Here is a 20,225-nt window from a genome sequence, read left to right as displayed (position 1 = left end):
GTTTAGCCAGAAAAACTCTAGAATGTTTTTTTGCCTCTCTCCACTCTGGCACCACTCTAGCTCTGCTCGTTAGACGCAACACACACCCATTACAAAGCTGAAAAAAATCAGAAAAAGTTAAATATTTTAAAAAGTATAAATAGTTAAAAAGAGAAAAGTAATGCCGATAAAGTTCAAAAAAAGCTGCACGTTTTGATATATGAATTGTTGAAATAGCACAAAGTATGAAGGACTAGAAGAAGACCGTAAAAAGGCGGAAGAAAATGGCCGAACAGAAGAACAATAGTGTGACTGCTTTCAGCAGTCACACTAATGAGTATACTTGTAGTACACTTTAATAACCTACTTTTTGCTAAGGGCAGTTGTGTTGAATGCATGTCTGTCCATAATTACGTTCTTTTCTGGCAGGCATAGTTCCTCAAATTTCTTTACCAGCACGGCAGGGTCCTCGCGATCTTTGTCGTCCACAAAATCAAACGTGTCGAGTTTTTACAGTGCCTCCGCACCGGCGAGGTTTAGAAATGTGTAGGCTTTTATTTTCTTACTAGCCGTTGTTAGCCCGGCGTTGCTATAGACGTGCCATTCCCGCTTGAACTTCTCCCAGTTGTAAGCGATATCCTCGTGAAAGACGAGCGGGTCGATCCGGCAGAGTCCTTATGCCATCTTAGATTAAGTTCAGCTCACTTCTTACACCATGTAGATGTGCATGAATGAGGAAGACTGCAGACAGTCATGGTGTACCACCCGTTAGCTTTATTAGCCAAGAATGAACAACAACAACTGCGCGTACCCAGCATTCCCCGCGCCCCTGACGTCATCACGCTGTACCAGTAACCATAGAAACTGTCAACACATTCTACAAGATCATCAGTCACCAGGACTGTGCTTAATCATATCCACTTCTCTTCACAGCTACACGGAGAGATTTGGAGATGTTTCAAACCTGCTGATCTGAGCAAAATAGATAGACATTTTGTTATGTTTCATATGAGGTCCAAGAGAGGACAAAATAAATCTCAGTGTCCCAGTTATTATAGAAACATTACGACGACAAATGTTTTCTTTAGTATTCATTGCAGATGAACAGGAGAGTGACCACAGATGTTTTTTTAAAACAAATAAAGCCCCTCTGGTTTAATGACAGCAGCATGACACTGTTAGTAGCTGAACATTTCTTGGTATGGATGTGTGGATGAACATTTACAGACCATAAATATGGAGTCCAGGTCTGTGTGATACTGCTTGATGGACTGATCACTGAGAACCTCTGAGGTCTCCTGGAGAACGCTGTGGAGAACAGATGAAGGTTTAGAACATGAAATAAAACCATCACATGATTATAAATTGAACCTGCCGGGATATGTTTAACTTAAGTAAAATCCTGGATGTCCAAAAACTTTTAAATTTTAAATGAAAATGGATACATATCTTGCATATCCATGCACCTGCCAGAGCACTGAGATCAGCCAATCAGCTGCTAGTCAGCCCAGAAACTTGGCTGAAAACCAAAGGTGATCAAACTTTTACTGCAGCTGCTCTTTGCTCTGGAACAACCTGCCATGGCACATCTGGTCAGCAGGGTCATTAAGACGTTTAAATCCTCCCTAAAAACATACTTTTTTTTGCCTGTCATTCAGTTGGGTTGACACATTTTGTCTTTTACTTGTATTTTGTTTGTTTTTAGAGCTCAATTGTTTTTTTTTATTGCATTTTACTTGTGTATTTAATGGTATTTTACTAATGGCGTGTTCTTATTGATCTGTGCAGCACTTTGGTCAAATGTGTTTATTTTTTAAGTGCTCTATGAATAAAGTCTGAGTTTAGTTGAGCTTTTACATTTGTTTTCTATGAGTAATAACATGAAATGATATGACACAATTAATCAAAATTGAGATCATGATCGTTATTGGTGATCATGAAAAACAGAATAATCAGGTTTTACCTTTCCGCAATGTCATCAAGCTGAACCATAGACCGGTCACTCTTCATGGACACACAGCTGGGGACAGCAGACTGTTGTCCATTTTTAAAATTATAGGGTAAATCAATAGACTGGTCACTCTTCATGGACACACAGCTGGGGACAGCAGACTGTTGTCCATTTTTAAAATTATAGGGTAAATCAATAGACTGGTCACTCTTCATGGACAAACAGCTGGGGACAGCAGACTGTTGTCCATTAAAATTATAGGGTAAATCAATAGACCGGTCACTCTTCATGGACAAACAACTGGGGACAGGAGAGTCTGCTGCCTGCTTCTTGTTGCTGGTAATAAAGAAAATAACAATGAGATATACTGAACCTGATAATGACCCAAATAAACATCCAATCACATGAGAAATCAAGTTGGTTTCACTGATGTTGCTCAGTAGGCCTATCACCAAGAATGTCAAGTAAGTGCAATAAAAAACAAACAGTATGAAGATATGAGCTCTGAAGAGTCATGGACAGTTAGAGATCCTCATCTCACCTCTGAGCTTTGGTCTGGCTCTCATGTTCCCCCCTCAGAGTGGTTTTAGAGGGAGGGGCTCCCTCCTCTCTGTCCTCACACTGATTCATAGCAGAGCCCCCACCTTCACACAAACACAACAACAGGCTTCATCACAACAGGACTCGCGTCATAGGACACATAATAATGTCTGTCTTAACATCCAGTAGATGAGATTGAACAACACAGGAAAATACAGGATCGTCACAGGAATGTGTGTTTTCAGTTTGAATAAATAAAGTTGAAGACATATGCTTAAGACAACAACAATAACACATACAGCAAGTCGTCCTTTAACCTTTGACTGAATATATTTGCTCTTGAACAGATTTTTCTAGCAAGAGAACAAGGCTCCAGTGAAGACAAGTCTGTGTTAGTGATTACTTGACATGGAGTCTAAACATCATATGGCTCATTTTGACCAAAGCTGTCCAGCCAGTTCTGTCACTCTCTGCATTTATTTCTGATGTCGTTGTCTCAGGTTACAGTCAAGCCTCTGTTGCTTCTATCAAACACTGTGAAATAATTTTAGGAACTGAATAGTTCCTAAATTATTGTCATTTAACTCCAACAGACATTCACACCAATATTTGACTCAATCTGAAACAGCCATTAAGCATCAAAAACTTTTCTCATGTCCAGTCAAACTTTGACACAACAACATGTGACCACATTTATCCTGTTCATCAGACATTTAAAGATTCTCACCTGCTGAACTCTCTTCAGGTCGACTTTCACACACTTTCCACCTTCATGTCTCAACGAAACATTTGGAGAGAAGAAGCTGCTCCGTCTTCTTCATTAGTCCTGCTGTATGTGAGCATTTAATCTAATCAGGACTAACATCCTCATAACTTCAGAGTCAACACCTTAAAGAAATTCAGAGTGGCATCAAAACCCATCTAACCTGTTTAAAGCAGAAGTAAGTGATATATTTGTGTTAATATAAGTCTTAAATAGTTATATCTTCCGACAGCAATCACTTACATAGAGTGTTTGGACTGAAACACGGGTCTCTCAGTCCCTCTGCTCTGCTCTGAGCCGAAGAGAAAACATTTATCGTATCCTACAGTTTTTATCCAATGAGGAGAGAGAACGGCATGAAGGGCTGTGTGTGCAGCCAAGGGACGCCGTGAATGTGGTGACGTAGGGACGAGGACTGTTATGGTGCGTTCAAGGAAACTCGTATTTTTCCGACCGTGAAGTGGTACCAGTTCGATCTGGTACGAGTTCACCGGTCAGAAGTTACGAGTGGCCGTTATAGTGACTTTCACCGGTAAAACAGGTCGGAAAAACACGAGTGGGTTGCCTGGAACGCTACAAAGTCGTAAGTTGTGACTTGAAGCTGTAATTTACGATTTCAAAAGCCGGCCTGGAATGCAGCATTAGCGAAAACGACCGGACCACTTACTTCTGCTTTAAGAAATCCAGTCAGTGTGATGGAAATCACAAGAGAGGTGTAGTTTTATAGTCTGTCCACTAGATGGTGGTTACGCATCAAAAACTTTTCTCATGACCAGTCAGACAGTGGCATAACAAAATGTGACCATATTTATTCTGTTCATCATCTCAGTAATGTGGTTAGTCCATACTGCTTATGTGATACATTCACTCTCAGCTCAGAGGAATCATTTTACAATGTTTTCAGTCTGGGAACGAAAGTTGAAGATATATGCCTAACAGATTAAAGATAATGTTTAAAAAAATTAAAGAATGAAAAACGAAAAAAAAAAGTCCTTTGAGGACATATTTTTTTAGGGTTAGGGCAGTTTGATTTAGGAAAGATTATTAGTGTTAATGATCTTTCCTAAATCAAACTACTGTTGATTCCTCCCCCAAGCAACAAGTCACAGCACGTCGTCCTTTGACCTTTGACTGAATATGTATTTGCTCTTGAACAGATTCATCTGGGAAGGGAACAAAGCTGCAGTGAAGACAAGTCTCTACTAGTGTTGACTGTGTTTTAAGGACATGTAGTCCAAACATCATATGATCAGTTTTGACCAAAGCTGTCCAACCAGTTCTGTCACTCTGCATTTATTTCTGATGTCGTTGTCTCAGGTTACAATCAGACCTCTGTTGCTTCTATCAAACACTAACACAAATGTGAATAGTTCCTAAATAATTGTCTTTTAACTCCAACAGACATTCATAACAATATTTGACTCAATCTGAAACACCCATTAAGCATCAAAAACTTTTCTCATGTCCAGTCAAACAGTGACACAACAACATGTGACCACATTTATCCTGTTCATCAGACATTTGAAGATTCTCACCTGCTGAACTCTCTTCAGGTCGACTTTCACACACTTTCCACCTTCATGTGTCGACAAAACATTTGAGAGAAGAAGCTGCTCCGTCTTCTTCAATAGTCCTGCTGTATGTGAGCATTTAATCTGATTCACATCCTCATAACTTCAGAGTCCACACCTTAATAAACATCAGAATGACATCTACACCCGCCTAACCTGTTTAGAGAGGTGTAGTTCTATGGTCTGTCCACTAAATGGTGGTAAGTCATATTGCAGGGAGCAACAGATTCAGGTTCAGTAACAGCTGACAGTCACAGCAGAACACTTTGCATCAACTTGCATTTTGTCCAAAATGTTACATTTCCAATTTTATGCACAAAAAAAAAATCTAATATGTTTATGAGTGCAGTGAATTACATAAAAGGATAGTTCAACATTTAATCAGATCCTCCTCTCACCATAATCCCTATAGTCATAGCAGTAGGTTCATTACCTTTAATTATCGGTGCATGTTGTTTTGAGATCAGCGGGGCAGAGACGTGAGCTGCTCAGTGAACACAATGGAGGTGAACGGTACAGGTACCCTGTCCCTCATCAAACTCATCAAATACACAATCCAACAACTCCACAACGCTCTGGTGGACAAGTTGTGACCTGCACATTCACCACGCTATGAGATAATCATGTAACATTACGTTCTTGAAATCACTCCGCCCAACAGAATGTAGTTCCAGACATGATTGAATTAAGTTATACGTTTGTTTTTTCTTTTATTTGCATCACTAGAGCTGACTGACAAAGCAGCCAGGCTTCAGCATAATCACTGTATACTTTGGGCCCTATTTTCCTGGCGCAACTCAGGGGGGCGCAGCGAGGCGAGCCCTGACGCAGCTGGCGCAGTGGCATTTTCCTCCAGTGCAACAAGGTGCGCAGCGGATCCGGTAAATTGGTAGACTGCTGTGCGCTGAGATGGGAGTGGTCGCGCAGCAGGGGGAGGTGTCGACAGATTGGCCGTGGCGCAGTGACAATTTGTTGCAGATAGACCGCGCGGAGAGTGCGCTGAAAGCTCGCCAGCTCCAACCTGGTCTACTCTCAGCGCAAGGCGAAGCGCAGCCAGCGCAGTGGCAATTTGACTGCCCAGCTTGCAGTGCACCCACCCATAGAATGTCTTTTGACAGGTTGTATATTGGTGTGGTTCGGCAACATTAATAAGAGGGTGAAGCTGCTGTTTGCAAACACAATCATTCGACCTGTTGTGTTCTGAACACTCATCCATATGACTGTCTCCAATGGTGTTAATCCTGACACACACACACACACACACACTTAGACAAGCGACCCGACCCAACACTGTTTTAACAAGAAGTCTGAACCAGAACCTGCTGCAGGTGATTCACAGTTTTATTATTGCACAGTAGGAATGTGTGTGTGCGTGTGTGTGTGCGTGGTGATAGACAGATGTTTTCACTTGATGCTCTTCCTCCTGTTGTGGAGGAGAAAGAAACTACAGAACTGATTTAGCTGATGGAGATCGAGGGGTTAAAACACTGATGTATTGATATTTGATATAAAAGAAAACGATCAATATCCTTTATTTAACCAGGTTAAAAAAAACTCCTTGAGATTTAAAACCTCTTTTCCAAGAGTGACCTGGCCAAGACGGCAGAATTTCAAAATAAAACTCACTATGTTTGAATTAATCTGATTATTGAGGTCAAAAACAAAAAAGGAACCAGATCATGGGGATTAATTAGAGTATTGATTAGAAACAGTGTCGTTAACAGTTTTTATTTTCTGTCCTGGTGAACCAGTTGTTTAATAAAGATCTTTGTAAAACAGATTCTTCACCTCCTTTTATTCTGCATTCACCCAGGTGAAGTCCAGGTTTGTAGATCTGGTCCTCGACTGGAGTAAAGTTGTGATGTGATATTATAGATTATAGATTATAGATCAGGCTTCCTGACATTATAAAACTTGATTATCTGCAGCACTGATGCATCGACCTGCTGAGACTGAACAAACTTTAAGTCACCGAAGTTGTTTTTAATGTGATCTGTGATGTTGCTGCTGTTTCCTGAATTAAAGATCTTTTATCTGTTGGTGTCTGAGATGATTGATCAGCAGAGAACGGGTCGACTTTATTATCTGAACGTCTCAAATATTAATGTGAAGAAGAATTTTCCCTCTTCATTAGGGCCCAAGCGTGGTTGGGTCTGCTGTGACCACTTTGACCGGGATGACTACTGCCAGTCAGAAGAAGAAGAGGCGTGCTAAAGGTAGAGACTATTACGTTCATTTCTCCTTTCTAGTATGTTGTCAGACACTCATTGTAACTATCTGAGCCTGTCAGTGTGAAAAAATGCAGGTTTATAGGTTGAACTTTGACGGGTGCCACTTGCCCGGATGAAGAGCGTTAGCTGGGCTGCAGGCTGCCTGCCCGGCTCAATACTGCAGCGACCTCAATAAAAGTATTATCCATCACTCACATATACAGAAAAACATATGAAAACAGGGCCCAGGTTGAAAAAAACCGAAGTTGCCCTTTAATATAAAATAAATAAAAGCAATGGGATACTGAATAAGAACTTTGTCTGTCTATCTATCTATCTATCTATCTATCTATCTATCTATCTATCTATCTATCTATCTATCTATCTATCTATCTATCTATCTATCTATCTATCTATCTATCTATCTATCTATCTATCTATCTACTGTATCTGTCCTCAGGAGAGACAGTGAGACCTACACACGACACAGAGACGCTGAGGAATCAGGACCGATGTAGAACCGAGGATACAGAGTTTTAGTGAAGGTGGTGTTGAAGGTGTGGAGGAGGATCGGTTTGCCAGAGGAGACACTATAGAAGGTCAGAGTCCCAGCAGGACAGTCCACATACACTGCTGCTCTGTTAGAGACACGGGAGGAGATGAATGTTTGTTTGTTGTTGTGACAGACAGAGTAACCATCACCAGAGCAGATCAGACTCCAGGACTGATCACTTCCTCCAAACCAACAGTCTTTATTGCCCCCTTTCCTTCTGGTTCCTCTGTAACTCACTGATATATGAACATCTCCTCCCCACTCCACCTCCCAATAACAACGACCAGTCAGACCAGTTGAACACAGCAGCTGAGGTGAGAAGTCAAATCTGTCTGGATGATCAGAATATGACTCATCTTCTCTTACATTTGTCACCTCCCTGTTGTTGTCAGACAGTCTGAGGTGTTTGTTCACTGAGTTCATGTCCACATCCAGTTCACAGGTGTCTGATGGAGAGAACAAGACACAACACAGCTGCAGTTTATCATCTGTTCATTTATCCACAACTTCACTGACAATAGGGTAGTGATGTAGAACCCGTACATAGACATATATATACGTAGACGCCGTCATTGACATGAAGCGGAACGGGAGGAACGGCAGGAGCGGTCGGTACCGCGGTACCCAGATGATCATTTTGAATCATTGACTGAAAAACAGCCGTCTGTCATTAAAAAATGAAATCGCGGACCGGAGAATATTGGAATGATACCGCTTCTCATCAGCGCAGCGGTCCTCATCACGGAATGAGAGACATCTGAACGAGGAAGTCTCCTCTCCCGGCGCAAAACCACCTCAATATTCTCCGGTAGCTTCTCATCAGTCGCACCGTGCACAGTTTGTGCTGCTCCTCAGTTTCACTTGTTTTTTTATTTGATAGTTTCACACAGAACTTTCTGATGGCTGTAGGTGTCTCTCCAGGTATCTCCTTCTTCCACAGTAAAAAAGGAACATTTACATTTTTTCAGACAAGATGTGAGTCTCAGAAACATTTTTTTTTTTTTTTTCTTCGAAAATCAATGCCCAACCCCATCACTATTCCCAGTGTCAACATTGGCACATGTACCTGTAGCGAAAACCACTGTGGAGTGGACGTGGTTTACACATCCTATTTGCATTTCAAGGTGCAGACACAGAAATGGCTCGTTCACAGCAGAGCTCTGGAGAGACACTTTTAGATTACTGAGATGTAGAGCTGCAGATTGATTTGGGGACAATACACTAGGAATACAATATGGTTGGACAACCTATAGACCCATGTGAAATGGTTGAAAAACAGCATAATATGGGACCTTTAAAAGTGATTTGAGATAATGCCTTTTTTTCACCCATACACCAAACCAACCTATGTATAATTCTAATGTTTTTATTAGTTTTTACAGCTACCACTGTATGAAACATTGTTATTGTGATGATAAATATTATAATATTGTGTGTGTGTGTGTGTGTGTGTGTGTGTGTGTGTGTGTGTGTGTGTGTGTGTGTGTGTGTGTGTGTGTGTGTGTGTGTGTGGGACAAGGGAGCAAAAAAGTCAGTGAAATCTGTTCATAAAATTATGTTATGGCCAAATACAATCAAAAGTATTTTTTCAATCTTAATGTGAAAGATAATCCCCCGAGATATGGTTTCGACTGTAGACCGGTTGGTACAATTCTATGCAGCACATGAATGCTGAAGGCGCTCCACCTTGCTTGTTTCAATATGCCGGCGATGTTGACGTACGGCTCAGGGCTCGATGAAGCGTCTACGTATATATGGGTGCGCAAGCTCTACTACTTCCTGACAGGAAGACTACATCTTTATTTCCTGTCCCATACTATTGGATTAAGTGATTATTAATCAGGCGTGAGCTGGGTGTGCCCAAGAGGTGCCGCACACCTGATCAATCACTTAACCCAATAGTATGGTACAGGAAATAAAGATGCAGTCTTCCTGTCAGGAAGTAGTAGAGCTTGAGCACCTACCCTATTAATGAAAAAGAATAATTCAAACATCAACGGTGTTGTGCTTTTCTTCTGGTGTGGACCTGAGGATGAGGCTGATGAAGATCCACACCAATGGAGTGAATAGAGTGTCACTAATGAAAGATCCTATTGAAGATGCTATTTCCTGCTTAAAATGTATTCTAACCTTTTGTACTGTATTGTAACACCAACCTGCCTAGAGGACTCCAGATGGAAATTAGCCCTCGGGCTACAATCTGGCACATTTACAGGTACTACGGTACATGTTTTATTAATGAGCATTGTCTTGACTTCTAAATAAATAAATAATTACAAATTACAAATCCTGATCTTCCACTGCAGCACAAAGAAGCTGTGAACCATCTGCTTTCTAAAACTGTCATCTCCTCCATCAAAGAGCTCACACTCAGTACGAAGTTCACATCTCTGACAACAAATTTCAGTGTCGACTGTTACAAACAAGTTTCACAACAGTCTGGATGGTTTGGTCCAAAAGCTGCAAAGAGCTGAACTCGGTGTTGGTGAAAATCCAGTCAGAGGACTGAGGCTCAACTTATTTTAACCAACCAGGGGCTCAGATGCACAAACCTGTGTGCACAAAGACAGAAATATGAAAACTTGTTGTTTTCTTAAGAATTATAAAGCTGTGAGTTTACATGGATCTCAGTCACTATGGTGGACAGACTTTATTTCACTCTTTACATTTCTATGCTGACGATACAGTTGTTTACTGCCGTGCCATTACTGTAGCCCTGGGCCCCGTTTCAGAAATCAGGTTTTGTGAAAACTCTGTGGCCATGTCCATACAGATACGCGGGCTTCACCAAAAATTATATATTTTTTTGTTTGTTAAAAAAAATCTCAATCAACACGGCATAATTTCAAGAAATATCTGCGTCCACACGGATCCACTGAATACGACCCAAAACACTGTAGTACATACTCCAGGCCTGTGTGGAGCACATGGCGCTGTAACGCTGCCACACATACATACCACCCCCTACTGACTACTTTTGTAAAGTGTTCTTTATTCTAAAAAGAAAAGAAAAGAGGGGAAACAACAACATTTCTTTATTCTCCTCATGATCACAATCCTGGCAGCTGGTCAAATCAGAAATCCCAAAAAGTTTCTTTAGAAGGGTTTGGTCTGTTCTTTTTAATATGGTTATAAGGTTATTCAGCTCATTACTATTTATGATGGAGACTTAAAGCCAGAGGTGGCAAGTAACGAAGTACAAATACTTCGTTACTGTACTTAAGTAGATTTTTCTGACGACTTTTTACTTTTACTCCCTACATTTATACGTAAAAATATGTACTTTCTACTCCTTACATTGTAAAAACAGGCTCGTTACTTTTTTTTTTTTGACACGACGTAAAAGCACCGGTAAAAGACGAACTAGAGAGGGGAGGAGGGAGGAGGGAGGGAGGGGGGGCGGTAGAGAGAGAACAGAGTTACCAACTTGTAGCTACTGTGGCAGCTTGCATGGAGGAAGGAACAGTGTTGCCAACTCCTCAGTAAGCAAAGAACACCGTACAATCAGCGCAATATAGCGCATTTACAGTTTACGAGCGGCAAAGCACAACCTGTCCATGTGCCTGTGTCTGTGTGTGTGTACGTGTGCGCATGCGTGTGTGTGTGTGTGTGTGTGCGCGTGTACGTGCGGTGCGACGTGAGAGAGCCGGCAGGTGGACTGACTGGCAGAGATGAGAGGTGATGTAACGCTGTTTAAAAATTATTATTATTATTATTTTGTGAGAGTCTGTGGCGGCCCAAACGGTGGGAAACACTGTCTCTGGTCAGTTTAATCTTGATTATTCTGTCAAGAGTTTTAACACAGTTTACCTCCAGTGTGGAAAACATTAAATTATTACATTAAAGTCAGGTTTTCTGCTCTGAGGTGAATTGTACAGCATACAGGCACGAGCAAATAGATGACACATTATTTCTTAATAGTGTTGAAGCCCCAGTATGCAGGAATTCCCCCCATCTAGCGGTGCAGTTGCATATCTGAATGTATTCTTGATGTTGCATTCACGTGAACTCGAGCAGACCTCAGACAGACAACAGACGCTGCATGTAACAGGATAAACAAGCGTCTATGTAAACAAGTGCTGCCAGCACGAGGCAAAACAATACAGGCGTGACAATATGTTGTCATGGTGATGTCATATTGTTTACCTGACCCACGTTTTACCGTCTTTCTCTCGTGGAGTAAAATGACATCCGGTTGGTTTGCAGACGGCCGTCTGCCTGACTGCACCTGAATGCAACACCAGTGCCTCCGTCCTTCCTCACACTACACAGTGGTGACAGTTTTAACAGGCCGAGCCCACAGCTCTGCTCAGTTTCCGTGGTTACCTACGGTCACGCTGACACTGAACGTAAACAATGGCGATGCAACATGGCCGCCTCGGTTCGGTGCGTCGCCCACTTATGTATTTGTAACGACTTGTAACAACTCATTCTAAGGTACGAGAAAGCTTTCATTTGTATGCGGGTGTGATTCGACTATAGTGAAATATGTATTTATTGAAGCAATATTTGATTTTTGCTAATAAAAAGCCAAATAAGTCACATACTGGGACTTTAACAAAGTGCTTCATACATGTTTTGCAAAACATGCACACAGTAGTGCAGGGTTTTCCCTGGGTTTTTTTTAGACCAAGGTTGCACATCATGACAGCTGAGATTATTACTCTAGGTATTGTCCCTCCTCTATTAAATATGAAACGAGGCTGGAAATCACAGGACATGTCTGTTCTGTCCTGAAATGGGTGTTTCTCTTCTATAATATACATTCTACATCTTGGAGGCGACGTCTCTACACACAGCTTCCTCCACCTTTGGGGCAGAGCTCTGTGTGAAACAGAGGGAGAGGCACAGCCCAAGGGGGAACCGGGGCACAACGGGAGAGGCAGGTCCAAAGTGTACACAGCTCGGAACTGCTTCTCCCACCGAATGCGCACCGTTACAACGTCAAACCAAAACGATACTGTAGCGGTGTGGACATGGATATTATAGATCCATGGGTGCAGAGCACAGTTGTGGCTCCACGGCACATAGCGCCGCGGCACATAGCTTGCAGCGTACAGCTCAGACCTGCTTCTCCTGCTGTGTCCCAGTTTCCCCATCGGGCTGTGTCTCTCCTACTGTTTCACACAGAGCTCTGTATGATGACGCGCGTCCGCATTGAGAGTAATGGGTCATATTTCTTCCGTGCCATATGATGTTGTGTTGTGTGTGATGTTGTCTATTGTTTTCTTTTCGAGCTAGTGTAAATACTCGATCATCGATCGTGACACCACTCAGTGGTGACTGACCGTGAGTGGTTTGGGATGAGACAGGGGCTTACGGCAGCACCCGCTAATCGCTAATAACCCGAAAACAGCAGCGACACGTGCTTTAACGTCTCCCAACCAGAAACGTCTGTATAAGTCGCTTTTGAAAAAAAAAGAGAGAGAGCGAGAGACCTGCAGCGAGTGAGTGTCACGGCTTCCTGTATCTGGCCCTTCAAATTAAAAGCCCTATAGCCGCCCTAGAGCGCTACGTGGAGATCACTGAATAGAATGATATTGCATTGGTCAAGCCAAAAGCCGAAAAATCTATTTGTAGTGGACGTAATTTATTTGTGGCGGGCCGCCATGAATAAATGAAAGTATGGGAAACACTGAACTATACCTTTACGACGATTGAATTCTAACATCTTTCCACCCACACTGACAAAAACAAAAGCTGAATCCTGAATGAAACTCTGGAGAAATTAGACTTCGTACCTTTAGATAATGTAAAGATTGAGTGAAACATGTGCAGCTATGTTCTCATTAATCAAATTTAAAACAAATTAAAACACACTCACATTTCAACACACCAGGTCTCAGTCTCTGAGGTCCACAGTGGTCCACCCTGGAGGAGGAAACAACGTCAGGATAGTTAGCCTTTCGGTGCGTTCACACCAAAAGCGTCAGCAGCATGGGCAGCAGACGCTCTCAACTCTCTGTTCACCAGCTGCCAGCTCCAGCGGCCAAAGGGGCGGGACTTTCAAGCAGCGCGGAAGATGTGTCCAGTCAGGCGCTCTCAATTTCTCCCGCTGTGAGACTCCCGGTCTGCAACTGGCTGCCGCTGTGGCGGTGACGCTCCTCATTTGCATAAAGTTGAACTTCTCTCATCTTCTAATTTGACACCTCTCAACGCTCCGACGCGCGTCGACGCCAGTCTCCATTGAAAATGAATGACATCTGGCCGCCACAACACTCCCAAGGCTTTTGGTGTGAACGCACCATTAGAGACACAGATAGTGTGAGAGCTGCTGTTGTCTGTCCATCTGTCCATACCTGAGAGAGTCCAGCCTCCAGTGTGGATCCTCCAGTCCAGCAGACAGCAGCTTCACTCCTGAGTATCCTGGATGATTGTAGCTCAGGTCCAGCTCTCTCAGATGGGAGGGGTTGGATCTCAGAGCTGAGGCCAGAGAAGAACAGCCTTCCTCTGAGACCTGACAACCTGACAGACTGAGCAAACATAGACACGCAGAGACAGTGAGAGAGAGAGAGGCTGAATCAGAGTTGTGTGTTGTAAAATATTACATTATTGGTGTCTGCAACTCTGCAAACCTTCTCACTTTATAATTACCCCTCATTCAATGCAAGATCATAAAAAAATACATGAAGCCTTGTTCAGTCCATCCCTTACTCCCATCACCACTGCCATCCTGGTCCACCCTCTGGTCACATCCCATATGGATTATTGCAACTCCCTTCTCTTCGGTCTCCCCCACAAGTCCATCCATATGCTCCAATTGGTCCAGAACTCTGCCACCCACATCATCACCAGGACTCCATTCATCCATCACATCACACCTGTTCTGCAACAGCTTCACTGGCTTCTGGTCAAATTCCACATGGACTTTAAAATTCTGCCCCACACCTTCAAGGCCATACATAACCTCACTACCCCATACCTCTCGGACCTCCTCCACATAAACATCCCTTCCCGGACACTCAGGCCAGCCTCGTCTATAAGCCTCATTGTTCCTCTTGCCCGTCTGTCCACCATGGGGTCCGAACCTTCAGCTGCTCTGCGCCCCGTCTCTGGAACTCTCTCCCCCCGACATTAGGAACATTGACCTTATTTTCCAGGTTAAAATCCTGTCTGTAAACCCACCTTTTTAAACAGGCCTACTCCCTCTAACTCTGTGTTCACTCTGTGCATTTTTCATTGTTGACCTTTGCTGCTGCAGATTTCTGATTTGTTTGACTTCAGTTCTGCTTTTACTTGATTAGATTGTCTTATTACAGATTTTTTTATTATTGAAGTGCTCTTTCACATTGTCTTTTTTAATTGTAAGGTGACTGAGTCCTTGAGTGTCATGAAAGGCACCTCTAAATAAAATGTATTAATAATAATAATAAATTCACCCTACCTAAGAGTCTCCAGTCTACAGCATGGACTCTTCAGTCCAACAGACAACAGCTTCACTCCTGAGTCCTGCAGGTCATTGTCTCTCAGGTCCAGGTGCCTCAGGCTAGAGGACTGGGAGCTGAGGACTGAGGACAGAGCTTCACAACTTCTTTTTGAGAGGTTACAACCACTCACCCTGAAAGGAGAAAAAGACAAAAGGTTAAAGGTTTGACCTGACAAAAGACAAAAAGTTAATCCAAATGGATATATGTGCACTTACAGAGCTTTGTTAGAGGCTTTGACCAATGGCAGCAGCCTCAGAAGAGCCTCCTCTGAAGCAGAGTATTTCTTCAGGTCAAACTCATCTAGATCTTCTCCTGATGACAGTAAGATGAAGCCCAGAGCCGACCATTGAGCAGGAGACATTTCATCTCTGGAGAGACGTCCTGATCTCAGGGACTGTTGGATCTCCTCCACTAGAGAACGATCATTCAGTTCATTCAGACAGTGAAACAGGTTGATGCTTTTCTCTGCAGACAGATTCTCACTGATCTTTTTCTTGATGTACTGGATGATTTTTGTTTTGTTTTGTGAGCTACTTCCTGTCTTTGACATTAGACCTCGTAGGAGAGTCTGATTGGTCTCCAGTGAAAGACCCAGGAGGAAGCGAAGGAACAAGTCCAGGTGTCCATTTGGACTCTGTAAGGCCTCGTCCACAGCACTCTGGTAGAAAGATTTTAATTCAGGTTTTTCTCTCAAGACTTTAGACCACCAGAACAATGTATGTTTTTGTGACATCAGGCTGACTCCAGATTTTATGAAGGTCAGATGGACATGAAGAGCAGCCAGAAACTCCTGAACACTCAGATGGACGAAGCAGAACACCTTGTCCTGGACCTGATACAGGCCTCTCTCCTCTTTAAAGATCTGTGTGAACACTCCTGAGTACACTGAGGCTGCTCTGATATCGATGCCACACTCTGTCAGGTCTGATTCATAGAATATCAGGTTTCCTTTCTGCAGCTGCTCAAAAGCCAGTTTTCCCAGAGACTCAATCATCCTTGTGCTCTCTGGACTCCAGTGTGGATCTGTCTCAGTTCCTCCATCATACTTGACCTTCTTCACTTTGGCCTGAACCACTAGGAAGTGGATGTACATCTCAGTCAGGGTCTTGGGCAGCTCTCCTCCCTCTCTGGTCTTCAACAGCTCATCCAGAACTGTAGCAGTGATCCAGCAGAAGACTGGGATGTGGCACATGATGTGGAGGCTTCGTGAGGTCTTGATGTGGGAGATGATCTCTCTGGCCTGCTGCTTCTTTCTGAACCTCTTCCTGAAGTACTCCTCCTTCTGTGGGTCAGTGAACCCTCTGACCTCTGTCACCATGTCAACACACTGAGGAGGGATCTGATTGGCTGCTGCAGGTCGTGTGGTTATCCAGAGGCGAGCAGAGGGAAGCAGTTTCCGCCTGATGAGGTTGGTCAGCAGCACGTTGACTGAGGTGGACTCTGTCACATCAGTCAGGATCTCAGTGTTGTGGAAGTCCAGAGGAAGTCGACACTCGTCCAGACCGTCAAAGATGAAGACGACCTGGAACTGATCAAACCTGCAGATTCCTGCTTCTTTGGTTTCAGAGAAGAAGTGATGAACAAGTTCCACCAAGCTGAACCTTTTCTCTTTCAGCACATTCAGCTCTCTGAAGGTGAAGGGAAATGTGAAGTCTATGTCCTGGTTGGTTTTGTCTTCAGCCCAGTCCAGAGTGAACTTCTGTGTTAAGACTGTTTTCCCAATGCCAGCCACTCCCTTTGTCATCACTCTTCTGATTGGTCGGTTCCTTCCTGGTGGGGCTTTAAAGATGTCTTCTTGTCTGATGGTTGTTTCTGGTCTGTCTGGTTTCCTGGACGCTGTTTCAATCTGTCTGACCTCATGTTCATCATTGACCTCTCCAGCCCCTCCCTCTGTGATGTAGAGCTCTGTGTAGATCTGGTTCAGAAGGGTTGGGTTTCCTGCTTTAGAGATCCCCTCAAACACACACTGGAACTTCTTCTTCAGGTTCAATTTGTGTTCACGTCGACAAACTGCAGCATGACTTTCTAAACAGAGAAAAAAAAGATAAGATCAATGAATGAAATATATTGTAACAAATAATTGCACCTGAAAATGTCCATTATTACATAAACTCATCAAAAAAGTTTGGAAACATTATTTCAGTCAATCACCCTTGGTAAAAACCAATTGGTGTTGTATTTTATATAATTGAATCCTGATAAGTCACCTTTACAACGAGGTAACAACTTGTAAGGACCGCCTTCTTCCACCTGCGTAGTATCGCTAAGATTAGGAATATCCTTTCCCAGAGTGATGCTGAGAAACTGGTGCATGCATTTATCACTTCTTGGTTGGACTGTAACTCTCTCCTGTCAGGATGTCCAAAAACTCTCTAAAGAGTCTCCAGTTGGTCCAGAATGCCGCAGCGAGGGTTTTGACAGGAGTTAGGAAGAGAGAGCACATCTCTCCCACTTTAGCTTCTCTCCACTGGCTTCCTGTAGGATTTAGAATAGACTTCAAAATCCTTCTGCTGACTTATAAGGCTCTTAATGATAAAGCTCCAACCTATCTGAAAGAACTAATCATTCCTTACTGTCCTACCAGAGCACTCCGCTCCCAGAATGCAGGTCTGTTAGTTACTCCCAGTATCTCTAAAAACAGACTGGGAGGTAGAGCCTTCAGTTACCGGGCTCCTTTACTGTGGAACCAGCTCTCTCCATGGGTCAAAGAGGCAGACACTCTAACTACATTTAAGTCTAGGCTTAAGACCTTCCTTTATGACAGGGCTTTTAGTTAGGGCTGGTTCAGGTAGCTCTGAACCATTTTATAGCTACGCTGCTATAGGCTTAGACTGCTGGGGGACACATCTGGTTACACAGAACCCCCCACCCCCCCTCTCCTCCTTCCTCCTCCCTCCTTCTCCTCTCCTCCCCCCCATCAACTCTCTTTAACATTTCCATGTTTCTCACATTCTCTGTTATAAACTGTTTTCTTGTCTGTAACAACATCTATTGCACGTCTGTCCATCCTGGGTGAGGGATCCCTCCTCTGTTGCTCACCCTGAGGTTTCTCCAATTCTTCCCTATTAAAAGGGTTTTCTATGGAGTTTTTCCTCCGTCAATGTGAGGGTCTAATGGCAGAGGATGTTGTTATGATGCCATATAAAGCCTTTTGACACAGATTGTTTGTAAAAAAAAAAAAAAAAAAAAAAACGGGCTATATAAATAAAATTGCCTTGCCTTGCCTTGCCTTGAATCCATGGAATGAGAGCAACAATTGAACACTTGTGGGATCAGCTTGGGCGTGCTGTACGTGCTAGAGTGACCAACATAACCACTTTGGTTAACCTTCAACAACTCCTGGTTGGGACCAGGCCAGTGACCAGCATGTGGGGCAAGTGCCAAGCTGTTGTGGCTGCCTATGTATCTTCCACACAGTACTGAGGTACCTGACAGTGTCAAATGAAGTGTAAAAAATGGCTGTGTTGTTTTGGACAGCAATCATCCAACCGCCAAGCAAGTCTGCATGCATGGCAAGCCAGTCATATACTTGTGACTGACACACACCTGGCAGCACGGCAAGCTCAAAACAAGAGTAAATACCAACAGGAGAATATTGCTGGGCTTTTGGTATTTTCTTTTGGGGTGTTACCTACACGTTTAGCTATGTTGCTCCTTCCACAGATATAAATGATATAAAGTACAACACCAATTGGTATTGTTAAAGGGGCGAAAAATGATTGACTGAAATAACATTTGAGGAGTTTATTTCACTCTACCCGTTTAAATATTAGAAAATGTTCCATTCTTCTTTATCTTTAGATGAATCCTCTTACTTCTCTGCAGACAGTCAGCCAGCTCCTCCTGCTTCATTCTCCTCAGGAAGTTCACTGTGATCTTCAGAAATGACTCTCTGCTCCTCCTCTGATCTTCATCATCACCACCCACTACCTCATCATCATTGTCAGGATTATCTAATAATTCTGGGCAATTTGGACTCAGAAGTTTTTTGGCTTTCTTCAGCTCATTCTTCACAAAAGTGACAATGTTCTCCTCCAGCAGCTGTAAAAACAATAGCATGCTGTGTAAACTTCACTTTCAGTATAAACACATGGATCAAACATCAGATCATCAGTCACCAGGACTGTGCTTAATCATATCCACTTCTCTTCACAGCTGCACAGAGAGATTTATAGATGTTAATCAAACCTGCTGATCTGAGCAAAATATATTCAGTACCTTAGTGCTGAACTGGTGCTAAAGACTATTGTAAAAAAACAACAACATTTTGTCATGTTTCATATGAAAGAGAGAACAAAATAAACCTCAGCATCTCAGTTATTTTTGATGAGGCTGAAATGCCAGAGAAAAATTACAACAAATATTTTTCTTTAGGATTCATTGCAGATGAACAGGAGAGACCAGAAACGTTTGGTAAAACAAATAAAGCAGCATGACACTGTAATTGTAGCTGAACATTTCTTGGTGGCTGTAGTCATCAGTTTTGTGCGTGGATGAACATTTACACACCATAAATATGGAGTCCAGGTCTGTGTGATGCTGCTTGGTGGACTGATCACTGAGAACCTCTGAGGTCTCCTGGAGAACTCTGTGGAGAACAGATGAATGTTTAGAACATGCAATAAAACATGATTGTAAATTGAACTGGGTCAGAACAGACACTGCTGGACTGTTTAACTCAAGTAATATCCTGGATGGCATCAGAATTTTTAAACTTCAATAAAAATGAGACGGAGATCATAATGTTTGGGGTGCAACCCATTGGATTTCCCAGGTTATGGGCTCTTAATGTCCGGTCTTCTGTAAAAACTTCTTCCAGTTGAGGATTTTATTGAAAGTAATCTCTCCTGCAGAGACCTAAAGATGACAATTGCTGCTTTTATTAATGCTCAGTTTGATAACTGTAACTCACTTTATGTTGGCCTGGATCACTCACTACTACATCGTCACTCTAGACTCTACAGCTTGTAAAGAATGCAGCAGCCCGACTCCTCACTGGAAAAACGAGACCACACATCAATTATCTTGGCCTCACTCCACTGACTTCCAGTTTCATTTTAAGATTTTACTGTTTGTTTTTAAAGCTCTTAATGGGCTGGTGTCCCAGTATCTGAGCTCCTACATATCCACCTGCCAGAGCACTGAGATTGGCCAATCAGCTGTTACTGGTCAGCCCAAAACTCAGCTGAAGACCAAAGGTGACCGAGCCTTTGCCTTTCCAAGCTTGCTGT

The 20,225-nt window shown here is 42.9% G+C and overlaps 2 protein-coding genes across 3 annotated transcripts in view; one reads left to right on the top strand and one right to left on the bottom strand.

The window, feature by feature from the left end:
• Nucleotides 1–20,225, top strand: part of marchf5l (membrane-associated ring finger (C3HC4) 5, like) — an 87,322-nt gene that overhangs the window by 36,930 nt on the left and 30,167 nt on the right. The gene's annotated exons all lie outside the window — the stretch shown is intronic.
• LOC310995020 (NLR family CARD domain-containing protein 3-like) lies at nucleotides 7,490–18,846 on the bottom strand (the record flags this gene model as incomplete). The annotated part of the gene is made up of 5 exons (XM_083983950.1): nucleotides 7,490–7,652; nucleotides 13,867–14,040; nucleotides 14,952–15,125; nucleotides 15,210–17,019; nucleotides 18,810–18,846. 5 exons carry the CDS (start codon nucleotides 18,844–18,846, stop codon nucleotides 7,490–7,492), a joined length of 2,358 nt encoding a protein of 785 aa, XP_083840076.1.

This window comes from Trachurus trachurus, assembly GCF_905171665.1.
Source record: "Trachurus trachurus genome assembly, chromosome: 12".
NCBI lineage: Eukaryota > Metazoa > Chordata > Actinopteri > Carangiformes > Carangidae > Trachurus > Trachurus trachurus.
Note: the sequence above shows the minus strand (reverse complement) of the source record. Positions and strands in the feature narration are given on the sequence as shown.